General features: G+C 46.4%; 1 protein-coding gene across 1 annotated transcript in view; it reads left to right on the top strand.

Annotated features, from left to right (window-relative positions):
* The window catches only part of CFAP47 (cilia and flagella associated protein 47), a 2858849-nt gene that overhangs the window by 1479345 nt on the left and 1352949 nt on the right, over positions 1 to 26555 (top strand). The window contains exon 51 of the mRNA XM_078657910.1: positions 20697 to 20785. Within this exon, the coding sequence (XP_078514036.1) occupies positions 20697 to 20785 (89 nt within the window). The remainder of the gene's footprint in view (positions 1 to 20696; positions 20786 to 26555) is intronic.

The following is a 26555-nucleotide window of genomic DNA, read 5'->3' as shown; positions in this document are numbered from 1 at the left end:
ATGTTTTGCCTTTCCCTCTCCCTCCCTCCCTCCCCTAGAAAACCCCTCCCAACTTACTCTGGCATGATGGATTGCCAGCTTGTCGTCTCTGACATATTCCCGCTCCATACCCTAGTATCTATATTATCAATCATTTTACCGGTCGCTATTCTTAAAATATAAGCAATGGTGATTCATAAAGCAGAATTGTAGGTCCCTTATCTAATAGCTATTCTATAAAATATTATTTCTATTTCTATTGAGAATACTCTAATAGCTAAGGATAAGTTTGGGGAATAGTGTGGGAATAAAAGATATAGGCTTCGTTGCAGCCTATTTGCTCAACATTTTTTTAACGTGAGTATACTGGGGTGGAAATCTATAATGAAATTCTCAATTGGTGATTTTTTATAATGTATCACCCGGTAGTGTTTTAATAACAAAATTGTGTGTCCTCACCCAAATGTTGATAGTGTCGTGTGTTGTTTTTTTATTTTTATTTTTTTTATTATTTATTTTTTATTTTTATATTCTTTATGTTCTTTTTTTTTTTTTTTCCTTTACCCCTTTTTTTTCCCTTCCCCCCTTCTCTTTCCTTTTCCTTTTTTCCTTTTTTTTTTATTTTCCCACATTATCCCCTTTTTTTATTTAGTTTCCCCCCCCCCCCCCCTTTTAACTCATTTACAGAAATTTACAAAAATTTCACCCACGGCCCGGAGGGTTTACATGTACACTAATTGTGGCAAGTAGCTCGTCGGCTTCCAAGGGGGACCTGACATTATACATTTTATTATTGTACATTATCCTTAGAAAGGCAGGGAATCTCAACTGCACGGTGGCTCCTAGGCTTTTAAACTTCTCCATTCTTTGACCTAATTCCCACTGCCTGTCCAGCGTTGTTCTAGAAAGGTCAGATCTCACTTCAAAAGAGAATTCAGAGGCTTTCAAAGTCTTGGCTTTCAAAGCTGCAGTCAAGATCTTCTCTTTCAGGGAGTATGTTAAAAAGTTCACTAGGATCTTCCTTGGTTTATCCCTGCCCTGTTTAAGACGGAACGGATCCCGGTGTACCCTCTGAATATCTGTTTCTATCTCAGACAGAGTTTCATCCAAATTTAGAGAATCTTTTAATAAGGTTGCAATGAACTTTTTTAAATCTCCTCGTCCTCCTTCTTTTCCCTCCGGTATTTTTAGAAGTCTCAGGTTGTTCCTTCTGGAAAATTTTTCGAGAGACTCAACCCTCTCTTTGACTGAATCGCCTTCCCGTCGTAGTGTCTGGATCTTCACCTCAGCAGACTCCAATTTAGCCTTGAGCTCTTCAACACAATTCTCTAGACCACCAGTTCTTAGTGAGAGACCATCTACCTTAGATTCTAGGTTTTCGCACATTGTGCGGATCTCTGATTGAGTGTGTCTAGACTCCTCAAAACATCTCTTTGACTCCTCAAACCCATTTCTAATCTCTTCCTTCATGCTAAGAAGTATGGCTTGGATAGTATCGTCGCTACCATTGTCTTTACAACCCCCAGTGTCTTGATCCAAGTCATTTATCTCGCTTGCAGTTCCTGTGGCCAAGGCTTGCTGGTCTGGTGGAGAGGTTGCATTAGCGATTCGTTCAACTGGGTCCCCCATCCCTATACAGCTGAGTGAGTCTCCTGCCCCTACTACTTCTCCCACCTTTTCTTCCAGACTACCAAGATTACCGAACACAGATAAGGGAGATGTAGAAGTGGTTATAGCCCCAATATTTCCCACTGATACGGGTGCAGTTTGAGTACAAGAAAATTTTTGGGACTCTTGGTTTAAATTTAGGACCTGAGGGAGGGCCTTAAAATAAGACTTCAACGAGGGTGTAACTCGGGAGGTTGTGCTGGCTTTTGTTTTAGAACCCCCCTTGCTCGAGCTAGCCTTATGTGGTAGATCCTTCGGAGCGGTGTACCGTAGCTGGCGTTCCTTACCCCTTTTTGATCCCCTTAAGACTGGGGGTTGTAATGTATCAACTACTGCCTCATCATCAAATTCTGGCTCAGACTCTATGAAAGACTGCTCTCCTGTACTTCTTTCTGCTACTTGTGTTTGACCTGTGTCATTGGGGCCTGTAGGGGCGGCTAATTCTTTGACCTTATTGCTACCCTTTCCTTTTCCCTTAGCCTTCCTCTTCCCCAGGGTTCTGGCAATAGTTGAATATGGAGTCTCACTCGATATCTGACAAGAGGTTTGAAATTGTGCGTTAAACCTGAAGATTCTGGGTGCAGGGTCTAAATTTTGTGAAGAGTGACAGCCCTGTATATCTATGAGGTCCTGGTTATCGACAGTCTGCACCTCCCCTCCTAAGGAACTCGACACCCTCCCCCTCTGCTGGTCCCCCTTACCGCACCAAATAGTTGTTGCCAGTCTTTTTGCAGAGACGCTGTATACTGTAGCTTTCCTACTTCTTCGAAGCTCCACGGCTGCGTCGCCCCAGCGGTGAGGTGCGGGGAGAAGAACCTGTCCCCAACACATTGGCAGCTCTGTCCACCTTTATATTCATGCAGCACTGTTGCCTCTAAAGAACCCAGGCTGTTCTTTACGTTAGCGAGCTTTTCAATCCTTTCCAGACTTTTTTCCTGAGAGAATTAGGGTCAATGTGTCACACACACCCAGGTATATGGCGGTCTGTATACTGTAGATGTCTTGTATATGTCCTAGCCGGACCTGAGCCCGGGCCTGAGCCAGCTCCACTCGTCTCAGTCACTCAGAACTCCCCATCGAACAGGGTCTTAATGTCGGAATGTTGCTGTTGCTGTTTAAGGATATCAGCGGCGCTTGTTATCTATTCCTGTTTTCGTGGTCTACAAGAGCTTTGGGAGCTTTGGGAGCTTCGAGGGCTCTGTTTTTTAAACCTGCACCCAACACATTGACAGCTCAATCCACTTTTGTGTTAGTACAGCACTAATGACGCACTGCTACTTCCAAGAAACCCAAGCCGTCTCCCCGCCGCCAGCTTTCAGTAATCTCCAGGGACCTGTTCCACTCGTTTCCGCCACCAAAACAGGGTCTCAATACAGTTTCAAAGGCACAGGCAACCCTTACTGTCTGTTCTGTGAGCCTCGGGAGCTCTGTGCCTAGAGATCTCCTCGCAGCTTCACAGAGCGGCTCAGCAGATCCCAACACGCCGCGGACTGACGGAGCTCCGCCCGCCCGCTCGCCTGCTCGCTCTCACTCTCCTCCCGAGCCTGCTCGGCACACGCCTCTCAGAGCGGGACAGCTGACTGTGAACACACCGCTGACTCCCGCCTGCCTACCCGCTCTCACTCCGTCTCAGTCCGTGAAGCCAACTCCAAAAAACCGCCACAGCGGTTCAACACTTTCCCTCGACCTTGGCGTCTTCTGTACTTGCCGTACTTGCCGTACTTGCCGTCACCACTCGCCTGATCCAAGAAAACCAGTGCCGATACAATTAATTCACCTTCTGTGGCATGTCTGCGGGATCATCGTCAGGGACGAGCGTACCGCCCTAGCTAGCGGCCGCCATGTTTTCCATCTCCCTCCAATTAGATATAAAACGATCACCAGCAGTGTTACCAGCTGCCTGGGTGTCCGCCTGTTGGAGCTGGCGGGTTGGGACTACGTGGAGTTCCACGGAGCTGTGAACAAACTCTTTTGATCTCCGCTCCGCCACCCGCCTCCACCCCCACTATTAAGAATTAATTCAAAATACAGTAAAGGTAAAGGAAGAAAGACTTTCCTTGACTGGGGCTCCCCGGGCTGCCGTTCTCCTCTTCCTCGTCGTCTCAGGGTGATCTGCGCATGCGTGCACATCTACGCGTTTTTCGCAAGGAATGCACATGAGCGGGCGTGCGCGCATGCGCAAATCACCCTGAGACGGTGAGGAAGAGACGACGGCAGCCCGTGGATGCTGCAGTTAAGGTAAGTTTTTTTTCATTTACCTTTAATGTATTTTTAATGAATTCTTAATGGGGGGTGGAGATGGGGGCTGGTCAACTCCGCTCCGCTGTGGAGTGTGCGGAGATTTGCCTACTCCGCGTTCTCTGCAGAACGAGGAGTAGGCAAATCTCCACACACTCCGCAGGCGGAGCGGAGCTCCCCGCCCACACCTACTCAAGAGTGGGGCAGTCCATCTATGCCTTGCAGAACTCCTCCCTGGTGGGACTCCCTTCCTGCTGCCAGTTGATCAGCTCCGGTAGGTTCCCCAAGATGGCAATGTCCTCCCCTGTAGGTTCTGGGGAGTCACCCTCATGCTCTGCCTCCTCACAGACCCTGGGAGTTTCAGTAGCATGTTTCTCTTGTATCCTTTCTCTTCCTCTTTTTGGCAGTCACCAGGGCCATTCTTCCAGGCTCCAGGTCCTCCAACTACCCTTTTGGGCGTCCATGGACCTTGTAGTGAGGCACACCCACTCAGGCAACTCTAACATCTGCAAGTGCGACCTGAGCTCTACCTCCTTCTAGATTGTGTGCTCTGGGTCATTGCCAAGCAGACAACCTACAGGCCTGGATGGACTAAGCTACCCTCAAGGTACCTGAGACCCCTCTCCCCCAAGGGAACCAGGGCCACTGGGTAGTGACTCTCATGGTTGTTAGCTGCAACAACTTGGTGGAATGCATTAGACCCTACCTGCTCTGAGATCACCAGATAACATCTAACAGTTGTCATGCTGGCTCCATTGTTTCTTAGAGCCTCTACCCTATTCTCATTGATGGTGACCCACTGCCTGTATTTCCTATTGTTAGTAGCATGTGGGTTCTCTGCACCATCTCCCCTTACCTTGGAACAGTAGGGTAACCTCTACGCTGTCCAACTCATTATCTGGTGCAACCTCCTCTCCAAGTCATACACCCACCAACCCCAGTGTCTGCCCGCCAGTGGCTGCGCCCGCTTAGCACACGTCACCCCCCTTTGAAACGCCCATCCTACTGGCGCTCATAGCACTTAGGGTGTGCCTTCCCTGAGAACTTACTATCAGGGTACCATTTCTTCTTCTGCTCCGTTGAACTAGTTTTGGGACCTTTAGAGAACTCCTTGTGCTTTTTGTTTGTCTCCCTCTCCTTCTTCTGTTGGGGACCCTATCCACCCTTGTGGTGATCCCCCCAATACCTTCTTATGGACCCTGGTGCTGAGACAGCAGTCCGCTTCCTTAGCAAGCTCCCTGGGGTCAGCGAGCTTACTTTCAATCAAGTGTTGACACAGCTTCGGAAAACAATTACTGAACATGTGCTTTTTGGCAAACAGACCATACACCCCTTTGTATTAATTCCCCTCACTACCCTTCACCCAACTATCCAGTGCCTTGCAAAAGACATACACAAAATCCACCCAGAACTGCTGGGACAGCTTCTGGCTTTCCCTAAACTTCTGCCTGTCCTTCTCTGTGGTGAGGCAATGCTTCCTCGTCTGGGTGTATTTCATGGGGGCATAACTCATTCTGTCCGCTTTATCTAACACCAGCAGAGGGTCCCTCCCGTAATTAGGGATGTGCTTCCAGAGGCTAGCCACCCAATCCTCCTCAGGAATCTTATGCATCTGCAAAGCCACCTTATATGCTTCAAACCACTTGTCAATGTCACCCCCACAATAAAGTTAGGCACCAGACCTTTGGGAAAATAGACCATCATGTCTCCAGAGGGCACTGTAGAATAGCAGCCTCCATCACTGCTGAACTCTGCCTGCCTGGTCTTGAAGGTCCAGCTCCTTCAGACTCAGTTTGTGAGCCAGTAAAATGTTTGTCTCCTCCAAAGTTCTCTCAACCTTTCTCTGTTCTGCCTCCATGACCAGTTTCTTCTTCTCTATTCTGAGCTTGGTCATCTCCAGCCTGAACTCCCTCTCCACCTTCGTGTACACCAGCTCATCTGGGGACTCACCTTGGGAAGACACACTGTTTTCTGCTCTAGCAGGGAGTTCCAACTCAGCAGGCACGTCCTCCCCCTCAGCAGACTGCTGCCCCCCGAACTGAAACCCAGATCCTTTCCTTGCCTTTACACCTCCTCATCTCATTCTGTGGCTATAGCTAGTGATTGGTAAACTTCCACCTAGGCCTTCAGTGCCTTTTGGAGCTCCACCTTCCTGTGGTTTCTCTTGGCTGGACATCTACTTTCTTTGCAGAAACCCCTGAGCTGGGCCACAGTGTAGGCCTCCATGTTAGCCAGCTCAAACTCCATTCTTGTAGAGGTGGGTTGAGGCACAACAGCCAGTAGAGTGAGAGGGAATTTAGAAAAAGCAAGACGGACAATAAAGGAGTATTTGAAACTCAATTAGGTCTTCGATATGGGATAGTAGTGTACCCAAAACCACTGTATGATACTGCACAAGCTCAAGTCCTAATAAGTAAGTAAGGGTTTTATATAGCGCTCGATTGCCGAGGCGTCTTGGCGCTGGAGAAACATAGGAGAACAGGGGAGTCCATAGGTAAAAGCTCCTCAACTAAACTGGAAAAAGCCTAGTTTTTAAAAGGCTATGGAATTTAGAAAGCGTGGGTTGAGATCTAATATCCAACGGTAACATGTTCCAAAGTTTAGGGACCAAATATGAAATGCATCTGCCACCCCATCTGGCTTTTCTCCATTTTGGAACATTAACCAAGGATTGATTAGCAGATCTTAATGAGCGTCCTGGACAGTACCATTGGAAGAACTTGTGGTACGCCATAGGACCCTCACCAGACAGAGAGCCTTAAATTCAACACGCTGCTTAACAGTGAGCCAGTGGATGCTCCTAATGGCCCAAGAGATTTAATTTAATTTAGGGATGCTAAGTAATGTCCGGGCAGCAGCATTCTGAAGGGATTGCAGCTTAGTCAGTTGTCACTTATCAATCCCTAGATAGAGAGCATTGCAATAGTCAATGCGAGATAGTACAAGAGCAATCACAACAGTTTTCCTCAGTTCCTTTGGGAGAAATGGTAAAATCTTCTGTCTGATTTTTAATGTAAAATAATATGCCGAGGTGACTTGGTTCATCTGAGCAGAGAAATTAAGCTTTGTGTCCCAAATCCTCACTGCTGATCACCAGTGTCAGAAATGGGATTGTTGGTTGACCGGGATGTGAGGTAACCACAGTGCTTGTCATGGTAAGGCACACGCAAAATAAGTAACCTATGTTCAACCCCCTGGCAGCTTGGCACAGAACAGTCAGGCTTATGTATAAAGTATTCATGCAATGTTTCAAACATTAATAAAGTAAAAGCACTATACAAAAAGGATCCACATCAAGTTAGAAAAAAAGAGGTATTTTTCGTAAATAAAACAAGACCAAAATGACAAAAACCCAATCAGTAGAACCAGAGATATGCAATTTTAAAGATTTCAGTGTAAATAGCACCAAAAAGCACAAGACGCAACTGTGGATATCTGGTCACAAATAGACTGGGACAAAGTCACTACTTCAGGGCTACCGCGATTGATTTTGGGCCGGCCTCAGGGACCGAGTTAGGCCCACTGAGCAAAGTACCTTAAATCCTCGGGCAAGATCCTGCATTGTTGTCGAGGATCCCACTGACAAGGGCCTGCAATGCTGAGTCTAGGAGCTGCGAGGTACAATGCAGAGCTTGGCCTTGTCATGGAGTCTGCCATCAATAAGGGATGCGAGGGCCTGCACTAAGGATGTCAGGCAGCACCAATTTCAAAGAAGCTGCAAAGGTAATACGGGTCAATGGTTCGAATCCACACAGTAGTGGTAATGCATCAGTTCAGCTCGAGGTTGTGCAGTGTCGTATCGGAGTTGTATCCGTTCTGCTGGAGCCACAGAGGCTGGCAAAGCACCTTCATCCCACTTCCAAGGGTCCTGGAGTGGGGTGGCACCACTTGGCTGGGCAGACTCACAGATGACAGCAAAAAGATCCTGATTGGAAGCTTGTTGTGTTCCTGAGCCTTCAGATCAGAAGGCCAGCCAGCTGGCCCTTGGAGTCACTCTGGGGTTCTGAGTTCAAAAGAAGCAGGTCCAATTCTTCGAACCCAGGTAAGAGAGCAGCAGGCAGCAGTTCAGCACAGCAGAGCAGCAGTACAGCAGTGTGGCAGTCCATTCAGCAGCACAGCTGTCCTTCTTCCTGGCAGAGTATCTGCACGTTCATGTGTGCTGCATGAAGCAGCTCACATGAAAGTTACGAAATGGCATTTTAGGATTGGTTATGTGCAGGAAGGGACACCTTCCTACACATAACTAATCCTCCCCTGCACACAGACACCCTTGCACTCTGGTGCAAGGGTGCCTGCGTGGCGCTAAGTTGTGAAACTTAGCGCCATCCCAGGATGAAACGCAAGGCTACACCACATACTTGTAAATATGGTGGAGCCTTGCGTTTTCGAAGTGGCGGAGTGTGTCGCTGAGCCCAGGAGATTAACGACACACTCCACCACTTTGTCGTACATATGGCCCTTTATTTCCAGAACCAGGAATCACGAGGTGCGGCCTAGCCGCCTAAAGAGAATAGGCATTAAAAGCTCTAATACTGCAGATTTTATGTACACATTACTAAATCCTGCCACGATAGTTTGTGTTAGCCAGGGAATTGATGTATCCTTAAGAATAGATTTAACTACAGGTTTAACAGAATTAACATTACTACACAGTTGTGTGGTTCATTATCATAAAGGGAAAGATTAAATTGTTACGAGTTTATTTTTACTAATAGTAATTTTAGGACCGCGGAGACTCGGCACATGAAAAAGATAGGCCCCAGCTATATTTTTATGTGCGAAGCCTACGCAGTGTTTAAATTACTATGAATAGAAATAACATCGTAGTTCGTGAATACCAAAAAATAGTAAACTTATACTATAGTGAAAGTTTACCGTTGTGAATCAGGCCCTGTCCCTCATGGTCAGCGACTAGCTGCCGCCTCCCCCCCAATCCGGCACCCAACACCCAGGAACGTGGACACGAGACATGTTTTACTTTTTGGAAGGCGGGCGCTAGTCGCCCGGCCGTATTTATTAAAGTATGAAATTAAAAAAGGTTTTAATTGCATAATCAACAATGAATACAAAAATCAGCAGGACATTCAGTTATACAATTGTTATCAACAAGTTTGAGAGCCTGACCTTAACAAAACTCTAATACATGTTGTTCCTAGCTTAAACTAAACATCCTACACTTGATTTTTGTACATTTCTGGCCATATGGCAGGGTCACTACCGGTGTCAGGTCCTACAAGCTGCGCCTCCCCCCTGGAAGTGCGCATGCGCAGTGTTACCCCGGGAGTTGCCCGGTCTACGCCCTAAACTCCATTTACCCACTAAAGGAGGGCCCTTACTCTGCGCCGGTGGCGTCATGAGTCCACGCGCGCGGGGTGGCTACCAGCCTAAGGAAAGCGTGAACTACTCCTACCCGCGCTCCTTTGCATATTACCTTGCCCCTGGAGTACTGGGAGTGGCCCGCAGGCCCCTCCCCCCGGGCGGGAACCTCCATAGGATGATGCCCGCCCCCTCAGACCTCAAATATGTGCTCACCGATAATGACCTTACCGCATGCCCCATACCTAATAAATACGACGACCTATGGAAAAAATTCTAAAGGACAACTACACTGGCTAATAAATAACAGTATCCACGCATAGCTAACAAGGGAAAAAAGGCCTAACGACACATGGCAATAAATTACAATTCGGTTCACTCATGTTACTCAAAATCACAATATCAACGTATAGCTATAAAGGGGAAAAAGGCCTAAAGACACATAACTTCAAATACAGTTCACTTCACACATCATTTTCCTACAAAGGGGAAAAAATTCCTAAACAACAGATCACAAAATACACCAACAGCCTACTCTCTCCCGTGGTCCATATCTTTGAAACTTATCACTAAACCGGACATAACGCTGCTTAAACTTTGTACCAAGGGATGGTGGGTGGGAAACAAAGAAGCCCCGAACGCGGGGCACAACGTTCAGCGAGGGAGCGTCCAGGGACAAGGGGGTCTCCTGGGCGCTCCCTACCTCTTATTCCCGAGGGGCCGGATGGCCCCTCCTATCGCCCGCCCCCCCCGACCCGGAACCACTCCATTGAATCCGGGTCAGGAGGGGCGCCGGCCAATCGGCGGTGGGCCGCGCCCCCAGGGCACGCCCCCACCGTCGAATGACACGAGGGGAAAGGGGGAGAGACGGTCGCCGCGCCGCCATGCGTGCGGGGGGGCCGAGGGCCCCCCCTTTTCACATGGTCAGCGACTAGCTGCCGCCTCCCCCCCAATCCGGCACCCAACACCCAGGAACGTGGACACGAGACATGTTTTACTTTTTGGAAGGCGGGCGCTAGTCGCCCGGCCGTATTTATTAAAGTATGAAATTAAAAAAGGTTTTAATTGCATAATCAACAATGAATACAAAAATCAGCAGGACATTCAGTTATACAATTGTTATCAACAAGTTTGAGAGCCTGACCTTAACAAAACTCTAATACATGTTGTTCCTAGCTTAAACTAAACATCCTACACTTGATTTTTGTACATTTCTGGCCATATGGCAGGGTCACTACCGGTGTCAGGTCCTACAAGCTGCGCCTCCCCCCTGGAAGTGCGCATGCGCAGTGTTACCCCGGGAGTTGCCCGGTCTACGCCCTAAACTCCATTTACTCACTAAAGGAGGGCCCTTACTCTGCGCCGGTGGCGTCATGAGTCCACGCGCGCGGGGTGGCTACCAGCCTAAGGAAAGCGTGAACTACTCCTACCCGCGCTCCTTTGCATATTACCTTGCCCCTGGAGTACTGGGAGTGGCCCGCAGGCCCCTCCCCCCGGGCGGGAACCTCCATAGGATGATGCCCGCCCCCTCAGACCTCAAATATGTGCTCACCGATAATGACCTTACCGCCACAGGCCAGCATTGTTAACCGACGATCTGGCCTCCCCCTCTAGCCCCTGCCTAAGGACACATTCCTCCTCTCAAAGCCCTCTAGCCAAGCCCAGATATTGTCAGACCATAGGACATTACCCTCTTCTGTCAAATGAACCCCGTCCTTCAAGTAATACTTGTGACCCCAGATGCACCCATGAGGTATTGACTGTAACAAGGGGGTTCGAAACAACCTATCCAACCGTGTGTTGATCCTCTTTACCGAGTGATTCAACGCCCTGACCGAATGACCCCCCCGCCACTGAAGTCGAGGTATGAGTTGTGACCATACTAATGTGCACCCGGGGCAGGTCCTAGCTATCCAACCTGCTGTTGAGATAATCTCCTCAATTAAGATGCGCCTGCCCAGTGTTGCCAAGTCATTCTCCCCAAGGTGAAGTATCACCACTGACGGTGGAGACTGTTGGCTTGCTAACAGCCCTTGGAAGAATCCCCTAAACTCGTGAAGACACAACCCTCCTCTGCCAAAGAACGTGATGTTCAACCCTAGTTGTGCCGCCCTTTTCCTCTTGTCACCTGACAGGAAGCCACATTCTGCTCGCTTCACATATGAATGACCAACAATCCAGACATTGTTCTTTGTTGTTTCCTGTTCGCCGCTCCGTGCCGATGAATATTGGCGGTGCCCGACGACAAATTCCTCCCCTGCGTAACAGGTCTGAGAAACTGTAAGAGAGCGGAAAGAGACCAAGCGTGAGTGACAAGTAATCATAGCATGTCAATCCGAACATAACGTTTATAGCAATCTGAAGACCATCTCCCAATTGTCTTCACTCTTTCCACAGGGAGGCCCCCCGCCACCGCCTCAGTTGCTGCCCCAATCCTGAAGGAATGAGATCCAAAATCTCTAGGATCAAGACCTGCTTTCCTAACCCCTATGTCGAACACTCTCCTGAATTGATACCTGGTCAAGGGGCTCCCGTCGGCGTGACAGAGCAATGCCCTGCCCACTGCCCCTACCAACAGTTCGTGGAATAATTCTACATGCCTCACCGGGCAGCACGGGTTGGCGGGGGCCCGTTGCAGAACTATGGTGTGTCCCCTAGCTTCCTGGTCTGTTTTTGATTTTTGGATATTCACCCACATAGTGTCCCCCATTATCGTCACACCAGCCTTTTGCAAGCCGCCCAGTAGGTCTGACTTGGAACCTGCCACCAGTTCGCTAATTCTCAGTGCCCCATAGAATGCCAAGGAGAATGCCGCCTTAAAAAGAAGCACCTCCCACTCCGAGCTACAAACAGTCTCCAGTGTGCCCAGTAAGGCTGTTAGCCGGGCCAATCCAATGGGCTTTCTCTTGTCTTTCTGATGTCCCTGAATACGGCGCCATCCCCTTAAAGCCTTACGTATCATAAAGGTATTAGTGGGATCCCGGACGCCCCTGGCTTGAGCGAAGAATGACACCGCTGCCCTATGTCTGGTCGCAGCTGCCACCGAGCGCCCCTCCTTATGCATCCATTCTAAATAGGCTGCAAAGCCATCCTCCTGTGCCCAAAGTACTTCCCACTGTGGCCCCAAGAAAGAACAATAAGACAGAAACGCCCCTTCGTAAGCCGTCTTGGTCCTGGGGGCTAGGCTAGCGACCACGAGGTCCTGTAGTCTGGGGCACCAATCTGCCAAAGTACTGCTGGGAAGTGTGCTGGCGAGGGGTCTGCTGTGGGAAGATGCTCCCTGAAAACCTGCATTTTGAAGCGAGAAAGGGAGTCAGCCGCATTGTTCAGAACACCCGGGACATGTTTGGCTCTAAAATTAGTATTCAGTTTAAGGCACTGCAGAACAATTTCTTTGATTAGCCGAAGTATGAAAGGACACCGCGCCCCTTGCTGGTTAATACATTCTACCACCGTCATGTTATCTGACCAAAACACCACTGATTGATTACATAGGTGTTCAGGCCAGACCATCAGTGCCACCCATATTGGGAAGAGTTCAAGGAAGCCAATGTTGCTGATCAGACCCCATGTCTTCCATTCTTCTGGCCACAGTTGAGCGACCCACCTGTTCCCCAGGATGGCGCCAAAGCCCACACTACCGGCCGCATCAGTCCATAGGCCCAACTCCGCTGATGTTGTAAGCGGGGCGGGCCAGACCACCCTACCGTTAAAATCCTCCAGGAATGCCATCCAAATAAGCATATCCTGGCGAACTTCAGACGATAGGCGAGTGCGATGGTGCTTTTCCCTCAGCCCCTTCATCGCGTGAGCGATGGAGCGAGAGAAAGGGCGAGCCATGGGGATGATTCTCAGTGCGAAATTCAATTGCCCTACCACCTCCTGTAGTTGCTGCAAAGTGACCTTCTCCTTCCGGAGGCATAACTGTAGCGATGTCTTGAATTTGCACACCTTGTCCTTAGGTAATCTAAAACATCCCTCCCTTGAGTCAATCTCGATGCCAAGGAATTCTAAGCAGGTGGTCGGGCCGACAGTCTTCCCGGGCGCAAGAGGGACCCCAAAAGCCCGCATGAGCACGCAAAATTCCTGCAATGCCCGTGCACACTCCTGAGATCCAGCTGTACCCAGAAAGAGGAAATCATCTAAGTAATGCATGACCCGCTGATGGCCCGTTACTTGTCTCATGGCCCATTCCAGAAAGGAACTAAACATCTCAAAGTAGGCGCAAGATATCGAACAACCCATAGGCATGCATTTGTCCATGTAGAACCTATCCCTAAAGGTGAAACCTAATAGATGTTGGTCCGCCGGGTGGACTGGGAGGAGGCGAAAGGCTGATTCTATGTCTGATTTCGCCATCAGCGCCCCGGGTCCCGTGGCCTGCAATAAGTTAACAGCCTGATCAAAAGAGGCGTACTTAACACTACAGATACCCTCGTCAATGGCATCATTCAGTGACGTCCCCCTTGGTGCTGACAGGTTATGAATCAATCTGAATTGCCCCTTCTCTTTCTTGGGGACAACTCCCAGAGGGGAACACACAAAATTGGGTACTGGCACTTCAGAAAAAGGGCCAGTTATCCTGCCTAATGAGAGCTCCTTGTCAATTTTCGCGGCCACGACAGCCGGATTGTGTTTGACTGATAATTGATTTCTACAGTGCGCACTGCCTGTGTATCCCGCGGCCGGGATCCTAAAACCCTTAGAAAAACCTTCTTGAAGTAGGGTGGCCGATGTGTGGTCCGGATATCTGTTCAACCATGGAATCATTGCCGCCACATCCACAGGTGTGGGGGGGCCTGACCTGCTTGAATTATACTGGCCTTCCCCTACCCCTCTGACCTGTGTTACCTTGCTTGGACCTACAGGTAGTTTCTGGATGGGAGGGGTGCCCACAGGCGGAACATGCATGTCTAAACTTACACGCGGCCCTTGTGCAGGTGCGCCTATTAAAATCCCAGCACACCCCTTTTTTCTCTGGCCCGCCTGCCCTAAACTTCCCAGGTACCTCACTCGTTTGGGGGGGCCGAAAGGGCTGCTGCGGTCTAGTGAACACCTTGCCCGCGCCGAACTGAGGGGGGGGTGCAGTATCGGAGAACTGTTTGTGCCACGCCATGGAATCTACCGTGTCCCATGGCAATGATCTGTTGAATTCTAATGCCTTCCTGAAATTGACATCATAACCCTTCCATGCTTCCCCAGAATACTGTTGACTCCACCCCACAATCCTGCTCGAGTAGCATGCCAATGCTGCCTGTAAATCTGGAGGACGCTCCGCTTTAACTGCAGTGAATACAGCCCATGCTTGCATCCAGTTGTTGAGATTTTCCTCCACCCTAAATCTAGTACACTGCGCCCTCCATTCACTTGGGAGCATCCACTCCTTCAGTGCCTTTGCCTGCTCCATTTCCCTATTATCTAACAACAAGGAATAAATGTATACGTATTTATCCGCCCAAATCATCTCCTTCACAGCTAATGACACATGCTGAGCCAGATTCTCGCTCCTGGAAGGTACTACACCGTCCCCCAAGAGTGGCAATGCCACTTCCTTACCAAGTGCGGGCACCGGGGGCGGCTGCCCATTCAATCCGTTCAGCTGGGAACCACTTGGACCTGCAAGGGGAGAAGATACTGGCAAAACAACACTGTTGGCGACCGCCGCCAATCTGATTTTTTCCACAAACTTTGCCGCCTCTGCTGCATGGTCTGCAGAATTCGGAAAAGCTCCCCCTTTTTGGAGCCATGGCATCAAGGCCGTTATCTGGGATACCAATTCAGGGGGCGTTGACTCGAAATTACCCACAGGGACAACAGGTACCACAGGGGTTATGCCCTGTGGTACCGACACAGCTGGCAGGGCGGGTGCCGGGTGTGGCACACCTGTACCCGGGATCGTGGGCACCGGTGGGGAAGCAGGCCCAGCGTCTACTGGTTGACCTACAGGCACCGGCACCACGGGGGCAAGGGGTGTAGGCATAGGTATATGCGGGGGTGGCACGACCGCCGACGGCACGGAAGGTACCGGCTCTACTGGCCCTGGGGTGGGGGTGTCATCCCTGGGTCTCTTGGACCTAGCCTTCGTAGGTGAGGTGATAAAATCCCCCCTTGGCACTGGTGCAACCCTCTTGCGAATAGGCCTACCCGATGGACCTGGGGCGTCACCATGCTTCTCATTAAACCGTGCTTCCAGCTCATTTACTTTCCCTAGCTGCTGCTTCACTTCTTTCATGTCACGCATCATGGCCCGAATCATAGCCTCCATGTTGGACCCCCTCTTTCCACCCCGTGGACCTGGCATGATGCTACCCCCAACAACAGCAGCCTACTCTCTCAATCTCACAACAGGCCAACTCTGAGTACCTTTTGATGGAGGGTCACCAGGGGGCTTTCAGCACCATGCAACGGCGACCGCAACACTAGCGGCTTGTCCGCTTATGTAAGGGGTGAGTAAACCTAATGTAGACCCACCCGGCGGCCACCATGAGCGATGAATGCCAGCCCCCCCGTACCCCTCGTACCGATTAGTCCTGCGTCCTCGCCGGCGATAATGATCGGCGGTCCAGGTCCAAACCACGTTGCGTGCTGAATGCCCTTCGGTCCTGTCCGCGAGTGAATTGCGCCCAAAATGTCGTTACAAATGCCTGGAATTGAGAAATGTATTATCACCGTGTAATAAAACAGGGGCAGATTTAGGAGAACCCAGCTTGAATACAGGAGACAATTGAACCCCCCTGTTAACCTCACCGTTGTTGTGTGCCACTAAAAAACACCCTATATCAGCAAAATTCAAAAAGTAACCAGTAACTGCACTTATTCACCTGCACTGTACACTTTGTGTAATGACATGAACAATAAATCATTCAGTAATTAAAGCACAACCATTGAAGCAATGTCACCTCGTTTTTTCATACAATTGTACACTTGGTTTCTAGTCATGAACCTCAATTATTTATTAATAAATGCAGTGCAGTCGTGAAATCGTTTTTTCCTTAAAATTGTATAATCTTACATGGGGTCTCCCCTCCAGGTGCTGCCCTGGTCGACCCTGCTTTACTTCCTGTTGGCGCGAGCGAGAATGCGCGAGAATGCGCGCCAAACAATCGCCTATTCCCAATTCAAACACCGCGCGCTCCCACCGGCTGTTTTTTAAAGTTTGTAACACATGAGGCACCAGCAAGCGAGAATGCGCGTGTATGCGCGCCAAACAATAGAGAGCGCCAAACAGTTGAATACCGCTGTTTCTTTGTAGCACGTAGGGCAACAAAATCACCTGAGCAACAGAACGCGTGCCACACAATTGTCCGCTCCAGATCCCTCTTTACACTTACCCGGTTAGTGAAATCCGAGCCTCGTTACCCCAGTCAACCTTCCCGGTTACCGGCTAGCCCCGTCCCCCACACGATACCTTACAGGCCTCTACCACGGGCCGATACGCGCTTCCTCAGCCGAGCACCTGCGGCGTGGATTCGTCAGTGGGTGCTCACCCGCTTCCGCAACCGCGAAGCGATGTTCCTCGTCTCGCGACGCGACCGACCAGGAACCAGGACCCCCGCTCCACAACGCCAAAAGGAAGCAAATAACAAAACGCTCTCCGCCTTCACAACTCCGGAGACCTGAAAAGAGAAAGCAGAAAATTAAAGCGATGTTCCTCGTCTCGCGACGCGACCGACCAGGAACCAGGACCCCCGCTCCACAACGCCAAAAGGAAGCAAATAACAAAACGCTCTCCGCCTTCACAGCTCCGGAGACCTGAAAAGAGAAAGCAGAAAATTAAAACAAAGAAGCCCCGAACGCGGGGCACAACGTTCAGCGAGGGAGCGTCCAGGGACAAGGGGGTCTCCTGGGCGCTCCCTACCTCTTATTCCCGAGGGGCCGGATGGCCCCTCCTATCGCCCGCCCCCCCCGACCCGGAACCACTCCATTGAATCCGGGTCAGGAGGGGCGCCGGCCAATCGGCGGTGGGCCGCGCCCCCAGGGCACGCCCCCACCGTCGAATGACACGAGGGGAAAGGGGGAGAGACGGTCGCCGCGCCGCCATGCGTGCGGGGGGGCCGAGGGCCCCCCCTTTTCATTTTATTGCCTAAAACGAGAATTCTGACCCTACGCTAAATTAAGCTGCATTTACTTATTCAAGTGTATTTATGCTTTCTGTCAGCCTTTGGGCCAAGTTTAAAGGTGATATGAAAAGAACCGAGAGCTACTTGTTGTGGGAAATAGTTTTTTATGTTCCTCTTGTAACTATGTGCCATTTTACACTCCCAAACCATTTAGTCTCCCCACTTATTCGAAGAAGAGCCTATGTGCCAGTTGACCCGTTTCTGTTTAATGGGAGCAAATTATATCAAAAGCACTTGTTACCCAATCCCCCACCTAAAGGTCCTGCCTTGTGTACTCAAGAGGTTCCCAGCATACCAGAAGACACAGACTGCACCAAAGAGTGGACAGATGGTGGGAAAATGGGGGGGGGGCAAAGCCGAAGCACTGTTACATATTAGACAATGGCTTGGTGGAACGAAGATTGCTGGAATGTAAAGTGGAAGATTTACATCCTGTATGGGTTCACAGTCCTTGCTTGTTTAGATCACAGTCGTTTTAGTGCCCCCCCCCCCCCCCCCCGGATTTTTCTTAACACTTAAGCACTGCTTTGATGTTAATATGTTTTATTAAAAAGTTTACAAAAAAAGGATAGTGGGCGAGCAAAGTAAGTTAAAAAAAAAATGTTTGCATGGAAATCCGAACTCTCCTCTTCTTGAGTTTTTGATGCTCCGTAGTTCGTGTGAGGTCCTTTCGTCGTCTGACTTCAATTGGCAGATCATGCCTTTACCATGCCAAATAGCACGATCTTTTATATGTCACTGCAAAATGTACCTGTTCTGGACAATTGCAGTCTTCTATTAATCATGTCTCTGAAACAAATAAACAGTGGCATATGTTTTTTAGCTCGCAACTTGATGGGACAAGATGTGTTTGCTTAGAATGGTGTGCACACACACCAATAGGAAGAAAAAGCTTTTCCAGTAGACAGAGAAGCTTTGAAAATCAGGGACTCTCTTAACAACTCACCTTACAGGAAATAAAACCATCAGAAGAGAAAATCAACATGCTTTTGCGTGGAAACTAAACCATGGAACAACATTATCAAGCTTTGGGAGAATATTTTCAGGTACTTTTTAGTGAGCTAGAAAATACAAAATGTCAGACTAATAATTTTGGATTAGCACAACACATCTTAGAAATTGCTTAAAAGAATGGGAATGGAAATGCTTGAGTGAGAAGAAATGCAAGGCAGTTTTTCAATATATAAAAGAGACACATAGATTGAGATGACTATAAAATAAAATAGGTAAAAGGTGACGAGAACGTAGGGAAAAGCAGTCCTGGGCATACATAATCTATGGCAGATGTAAACTGTCTAGAGTACTTCTGAAGAAGGAGGAGGTGGATCTATAGTATAGACTGATTGCTCTCCCATAGCAGAATTGGCAGAAAATGATGCTTATATCATGCCTGTCGCCGTAGTGTTCCCCATGCTCCTGGTAAGCTGAAGACATTTCGTTTAAAGGGATGCCGCAGCAGGCACTACATGGAACCTATATACGGTCAATGTATGCTGAGCTGCTGTCTTCCAGGGCTCTCCGAGATTGGGGGCTTTTCCTCCACCAGTGCGCCAGTCATACATTCAGAGCTGTGTCCTGTCTGAGAGCGGTTGTCAAGGTCAAAGGGAGTCCAGATGGACATAGCTTAGCCTCCAGATCCAGCTACCCTTCAGGGGAAGCAAAGATGCTCACCGCAGTGCCTCTCTGCAAGTAGACCTAGAGAAGAATGGAGAAATGAATGGAATTTATGTTATCAAGTTTTCTAAAAACGGTAGAGGAGTTCCAATGAAAAGCGATGTCAATGCTTGTGCTAATACAACAACTGGGGGCAGCTAAATGTATTGTATATTGTTTTTAGATACTGAAGTAAACAAGCATTGGCTAAGTCAAGAGGTCTAGTGTTGACTGACAGGCCTATGGCTTTGCCAATGCTCCTTTTGTTTTGTTTTGTCATGGCTTTTGTATAGACTTTATTGTTGGTGAAGTTGCCAGGACTTCGCCAATAAAAGAAAAATTGTCTAAAAGCAAAAATATGTGTTTTCATCTCGAAAGCACACATTGCCATAGTTATCTCAGGGAAGTAAGCAAACTACTGTGTGTGCAGATGTGCTCCTAGTGAAAGGAGAGTCTGACAACACTCACAGTGAAGTCAGCAAATGGCTAACCCATTGCCCATCTAGTGTGCTGTAGTGGATGGTTGTAAATGCCGCTGACACAACAGCAAATAAATAGTTGAAGAAGGCCTTTTAATTAAGTGTATTAGATATGTAACATAACTAAAATCAAAAGGTTTTGGCTTACTCCAGACATAAACAAAGTAATCTATTCACTTTTGTAACATCATCAACATTTAGCTAAAACAATCCTTTAGTACCCCGACACTTTTTACCACTCACTAGAAGGCATTAAACAATTTTAATTAATGAGGGACCTCCTTTTAAAGTTGTGCTGATTATTATTTTCTCACAGTTAGACCACCTCTTCCCACCTGGGAGGTTAGCATACAATTCACTGGGTGCACCTTTGATTCCATGCTCTTGGCGACTGATTGCATGCTTCAACAGTTGTATTTATTGCTTGCTGTACTATTGTCCGACAAATTCGTGAAATACCTGCCCTGCGTTTTAGTCTGGTCTGATGTCTCAGTCCATTAATGTATGAATGGTATTGGTTTGTTTTTGACCACATGGTTACAGTTTCGAATTGATGAGGCCTCTTAGCCAGTCAGTCTTCTGATGGTGAGTTGGTAACAATATACAACCCAGCTCTATCAATATTACCAAGATGCTGCTCATGGCGAATGTGCATTTTCCAAAAATACCTTTTGTGCTTGTGTTGTGTTGCATTACATCTCACACCTGCCCAGTTGGAGGCCATTTAGCGTATACTAAAGAGATTGTGTAGTTACTAGAACGTTGTCTAGCCATCTGTCTAAAGTGCACTGCTACCTGAATCAAAAAGAACGAGGAAGCAGATCGACTAAGGGAAAACTGTTATGAAACACGTTGTATCCAGTTACAAAGGGAGGTGAGAAAATGTTTAACGTCTGTGTGGGTTATATCTCTTAAATACTTTTTACACATCACTACCCTAGCGGGTAGTGCCTTCTATACAGAAACAAGTTGTAACCTGGGAGGGCCGACGGAGATATGCCATGCAAAGAATGGGATAGGGTCTCTGGAAAGTAAAGGGGGAAATGTCTCCTGGCACCCGTAACAGCTCTAGGACCGTAGTTACGGAAAATATTTATACCGTGTAAAGGGGAGTGTCTTTCCTTCAGGGATGGAGGGAGTCATCTTAAGTATACATTTACATTAAACAGAAGTATGGAATTAGTGTTTCTTCTCTGATATAATTCAGACAACATTAAACATTCAATATTTTTTCTTTTTATAGGTGGGCCTCACAAAGTATGGTTTTTCCTTACGGTTAATAGTAAAGCCGCTGAACCAGAAAACAGCCTTTATGTCTCCTGTCCTGTTCTGGTAAGACTTAATTTTTTCACTTCCTGACATTCTGTAGAATTAATAAAAGTAACATGTTTTGCAATCTTCTGCAGATAGTAAACGGTCAATTATTAAGTTGAGTAATATGCAAAATACTTTTTGCTTGTCGATGTGATACTGTAAATGGAAATCGGTAATAGATAATATAATAGTATGTGGTAGTCTTAGCCTTTGATTAACTTAATTGGTTTGTCGGAACCGGCTTGTAATTAGGGTGAATGGAGGTGTCATTTGGACATGACAACCCACTGAAACTTCTTGAGATATTGAAAATAGCACAAGCGCCGCCCATCCTTTGGCATGTTGTGAATAAACCCTCTGAAGTGCCAGAGTTCATGTAGCTGGAGATGTGGGTGGTGTGGCTTACTTTGAAGGCATACGACTCTCAAATTCTAAAAAGTATTAATTCCTATTCCTTCCTTTCCCATCAGCGCCTCCACTTTAACTTTGACACATCTTCCAAAAGGCCTCCAAGGCACCCATCTTTGTGAACACCAGCCACGGTCGGTAGGGGAGTACCTACCGGGGCGGTGACGTGGGGTGAGGGAGGGGCAGGGTGGGGGTTAGTAATGTATGGATAATGGAGGTTTGCAGGTAAGTAAACATTTAAATAAATCAAACGAATTTCGTTGCGCGCACTGCATTGCATTTGGGGATGCAGTGCGCGCAACGAAATTCGTTTGATTTATTTAAATGTTTACTTACCTGCAAACCTCCATTATCCATTCATTACAAACACCCACCCTGCCCCCTCCCCCTACCCACGTCACCGCCCCGGCAGGTACGCCCCTACCGACTGCGGCTGGTGAACACATGTGTAAATATGAAGTCCAGAAGCCAAAGTGGAGTTAAAGATGATTTATTTAGTCTTAGTTACAGATTAGTATATTCATGTAGAGCAGTCCCACCAGGAGCAGCCTGCATGCTGCTCAGCCCATCTTCTACTGTCACACCTCACTACACAGGCACCCAAACATTCCATTCATCAGCACCACCCCAATATACCACCCAGCTCATTCACACTAGCTGCCCAGCTTGGGAGAAAGCAAGAGGGTAAATACATATGCAGGATACTACAACATGTTGCTTGCCTTGTTTAGGATCGTGAGTTTTGTGCGGTGCCACAGAATTACCTTGACTTTCAGATAGAGAAGTCCCTTTTTGATACATTGTAGGTGCTTTCTCCAGCTCTGAAATGCCTGACTGTAATCTTGGAAAATTAAGGCAGTGCTTGCATTAATGGTGTCATTTGTCCTGCTTCTGGCTTTTTGCAATACAAACTCTTTTGGAGGGGCTACCCTGTTCTGGTATCAGTGTACCGTTTGAGTCAGAGGATCCCTGTGTGTCTCTCATCGGTAGCGTATATTTTATGATCACTGCTTGGGGCCCCACAGGAAAGACCCTGCCCACCACCCCACTGAACCTCTGATAATTTCCCACAATAAAACCATGGTAGATTCCATTGCATGTAGGGAATAAACAAAGGCCCCCTGAACTCTAATCGTGTGATTCCTAGGACAGGGAATAACATATGTGAAAAAACAATTCCTAGGCAATCCTAGTGGATACAAATATATGAGCAGAGGGTATCACAAAAATCAAAGACAATAAGAAATGTTCATAAAAGTAAGTATCATATTTTTAATACATCACTAGTTAAAAACAGAAATCTTAATACATTCCAATCGTAACTTAAAATTTCAATTAATAAAATCAGATATAGAATACAGTCAGTAACTAATAAAATTATACAATCAATAATAAATCGGATAATAATATTCCAATCAATAAACAATACAATTTATACAATCAGTGATAAATCAGGCAGTAAAAATTCATACAATCAATAATAAATCAGGTAGTAATAATACGACGCGCGTTTCGGCGTAGTGGACGCCTTCTTCAGGAAATTACTACAACTCAACCTACAATAAAAAATTATTGTTATAAATTTATATTTGTTTTATATATTTATATAAACACCACATAATCAATTAATTACATCGCAGTTATTGATCGTTGGCTATCTTAGCCTGAGAAGATAGTCCACCATATGAATACCTATCTCAATAGACTTCTACAGTTTTAATAGCTAAAAATAGGCAAACTTTATGTAGTTATGCCTCTATGAACATCCATCTATACTGTCTGTTAATGAGATACCACTCCATTGTTCGTTTATACAATTGACGTGCAAAGATTTGAACTAAACCTTATCTATTAAGAGAGTACTCTGGTATGTAGTAGAATAGAAATAATAAAGCGACAGATAAATGGTGAGGTGAGAGGGAGAAAGGTTACACCAAATAAACCCAAGAATAAACTGGCAGAATTAGATCGTAGACAAATAAAGAGAAGAGGGGGGAGAAAATTATAAAAGAATATCTGAGGGGGCAAATATAAAGAAAAGTACTTTTTAGTCTGTTATAGTGATAGATGTTCAAATCTACTTACATATTATTAAGTAGAGTCTGGACAAACTTTAAAAGTCGCTTATGTTCTTAAGTCTGTTAGCTTTATGATAATTATTTTCCTGAAACATACATATATAAGGACATTTTTAATCATAATAGACTATTAGGTTGAACAAATGCAAGATAGACTATTGTGGAAACGATTTATGATACTTACTAAAAAGTCCCACTTTATTGATATAGGGATCAAATAAAAACGAATTTGAGGATAAGAGGTTTTCGTTACAAAGTCAATCCAAGGGTATCCAATTGATAAAACACAGGAAGATGAATAGGCCTATCTTATTTAATTAAGTCTGCACAGATTAACTACATGAATGATTATGTCTTATTTTATCTCTCTGGAATCATATATTCCATTTATTAAAGATAACACTATGAACATAGGACAACAACGATCTAGGTTCATCTTAATAATCTGCCCAGTATTTATTCTTTTTCTACAATCAGCACATTGAACATAAAATGGGTAGAAAATCAGCCTATATCTAGTTTACTCGATCAATGTGAATTATTACATTAGAAACAACTAGCTTCTCTCTAATTATCACTTACGTTTGTACTACAAAACTTTAATATGTATGAGTCTAGGGGCACTACTCATACCTGTATGCGGAATGGCCTTGTTTGGTATATAAAATTAATCTTAGAAGCGGTTTGATAAGGTCTCCTTATGGATATCTATTTAAATTCGGTAGGGGCAACGCTAAAGGGATAGATATTGGTAGAGCTCGATCAATAACTTATCAAAGATCAACAAACTTTTTATTTGTGTCTATCGTCTCATATCGACAACTGACTATGGTTATGTCTTCTGATTGATACATACCTTATTTCTAATATTGTGGGTGCAGCGAGGATACCAATTATTTAACTGACCCACCGGACATGGTTGACAGTATTTCTGCCTTGAAACTCTATTGTGCTGCTTGATGATAAAGAGGGAACAGATAGGGCGCAATGTAAGTGACTAAATTTAATATATTGTAAGATTACATATTATCGGTAATGTCTTCCGATTAGTACATACCTTTGTTCTCAATCTTATAAGCGCAGCGAAGATACCGAGGGTCTAACTGACAAACCGGATATGGTCGACAGTAAATCCTGCCTTTAAGATACTTTACGCTGCATGATAAAAGGGAAAAACAGATAGGACGCAACGTAAATGACTAAATCTAATAAATTGCGAGATTCCTTATTATCTTCCCCAAGTTGAGAATGGTTAGCGCAGTACTTACATACGAGTTGATGATACAAAGATTCATTTAGGAGACTCGTCCGCTGATGGCGTCTGACGTCACAGGATAGGGAAGTCCAACATTACAGCCCGTCGAGCGGCCGCTTTAAATACTGACTGCTGATTGGTAGTCTGCAGTCATGTGATTCCGGAATTAATCCTGACCCAAACGGGTCGGTGATTCCATTGCACGAACACCCAGGAGGTGGGAATTGATGGCCCTCAGGGTGTCTTCCACAAACTTTTGCGGTGTTTCTGGACAGATAATGGGTGGAATAACACAGGATTTAAACTTCTTTTGACCCTTGTTAACTGGTTCTAACCCAGTAGGCTTATACATAAAATATTATGTATATATGTATGTAGCCTACTGTGCTATAGTAAATAACTGTGTAATATGGCCCTATATGGCTATTGAGGAGTATGGTTAACATCATAAACCATTTGTCCGAAAGGCCAAGTTGTTTGTACATTTCTGCACAACACTGAGGGAAAGGTTTATTAAAACCAGTAAGTGGAATACTGGAGTACACTGCTGTGTTGCCTAAGGAAACAAACTTTGGCAAAGCCAATAGGTCTAGCCGATGCAAGAGCTATTGGCTTTGTCAATGTGTTTTAGCCATGTAGTACACCAGCATGGCTGCTGTTCAGCATGGATAACAGTTAGTGGTGTGCAGGAGAGTAGCATGGAGTGGTGTGGAGGCGAGTGGAGAGTCATAGAGTTGTAAGGAGTAGAGTGGTGTAGAGTAGAGCGGCGTGGAGTGGAGGGGTGTAGAGTGCCATAGAGATGAGTGGCATAGAGTGGTGTACAGTGAAGTGGTGTAGAGTGGAGTAGTTGTCGTGGAGTAGAGTTGAGTGGAATAAATTGGAGTAGACTGTTATTGAGTGGAGTGTCATAGTGTGAAGGGGCAGATAGTGGAGCAGAGTGTCATACAGTGGAATAGAGGAGTATCATTGAGTGTTTTAGAGTGGAGTGGAGTGGAGTGTTACAGAGTTTTGTGAAGTGTTGTACAGTGGAGTAAACTGGTGTAGAATGGCATAGAGTGGAGTGGCATAGACTGGTATAGAGTGGAGTAAAGTGGAGTGTTCTAGAGTACATTGGAGTATCGTAGAGTGGAGGGACGTAGAATGGAGGGGTGTAGAGTGGTGGGGCGTAGAGTGGAGGAGTGTTGAGTAGATTGGAAGGGCGTAGAGTAGATTAGAGGGCATAGAGTGGAGTAAAGGGTCATAGAGTGGAGTTCATAGAGTGGAATAGAGTAGCATCATAGAGTATAGTGCCATAGAATAGAGTGACCTAGAGTGAAGACCCATAGAGTGTCATAGAGTTGAGGGGACTAGAGTATAGTAAAGTGGAGTGGGGTGTTATAGAGTGGAATGAAGTGTCATAGAGTGTAGTGGCGTAGGGTGGAGTTGTATAGAGTGGAGCATCGTAGAATGTCATGGAAAATTTTATTGTGTCGTGGAATGGAATGGAGTGTTGTAGAGTGGAATGTCTTGGAGTGGAGTAGAGTGGCTTAAAGTGGAATGGAGTGTCATACAGTGGAGTGGTGTAAAGTGGAGCATGCGTGATGTTGTATTACACTGCCATTACATATAACACATTTTCAATTGTAATTACCATAATATTTGCACATACAGTTTTACTGAGTACACTGTACAGGGCACAAATGATAATGTGTGCAAATGGCATCACCTAGTGTATTGATTTGTTTTGACTGTATTTAAATATTTGTTTCCACCACACTTAAGAATTACAAACATGTACTTTATTTGTGCTTTTCAGATATATTCTGAAATACTTGCACAGTTCATTTACAGACATTTAAATTTTGTTGTGTGCTAGAAATAAACTTTTCTTTCCCACCCCTAGTATCCATCAAGATTGTCACACAATCTCTCTCACTTTGAATTCTGCTAAAGAAAAGTAAACACCAAGCTCCCTCAGAAAACAGAGCCTGACATTTGACTTTCATCTTTGAATGCACAGCAAATGTGACAAGATGAGACCCACATTTAAAGGCCTGCTTACATAAAG

The sequence above is a fragment of the Lissotriton helveticus genome, chromosome 8 (genome assembly GCF_964261635.1).
Source record: "Lissotriton helveticus chromosome 8, aLisHel1.1, whole genome shotgun sequence".
Taxonomy (NCBI): Eukaryota; Metazoa; Chordata; class Amphibia; order Caudata; family Salamandridae; genus Lissotriton; species Lissotriton helveticus.
This window is presented reverse-complemented; position numbering and strand designations above follow the sequence as displayed.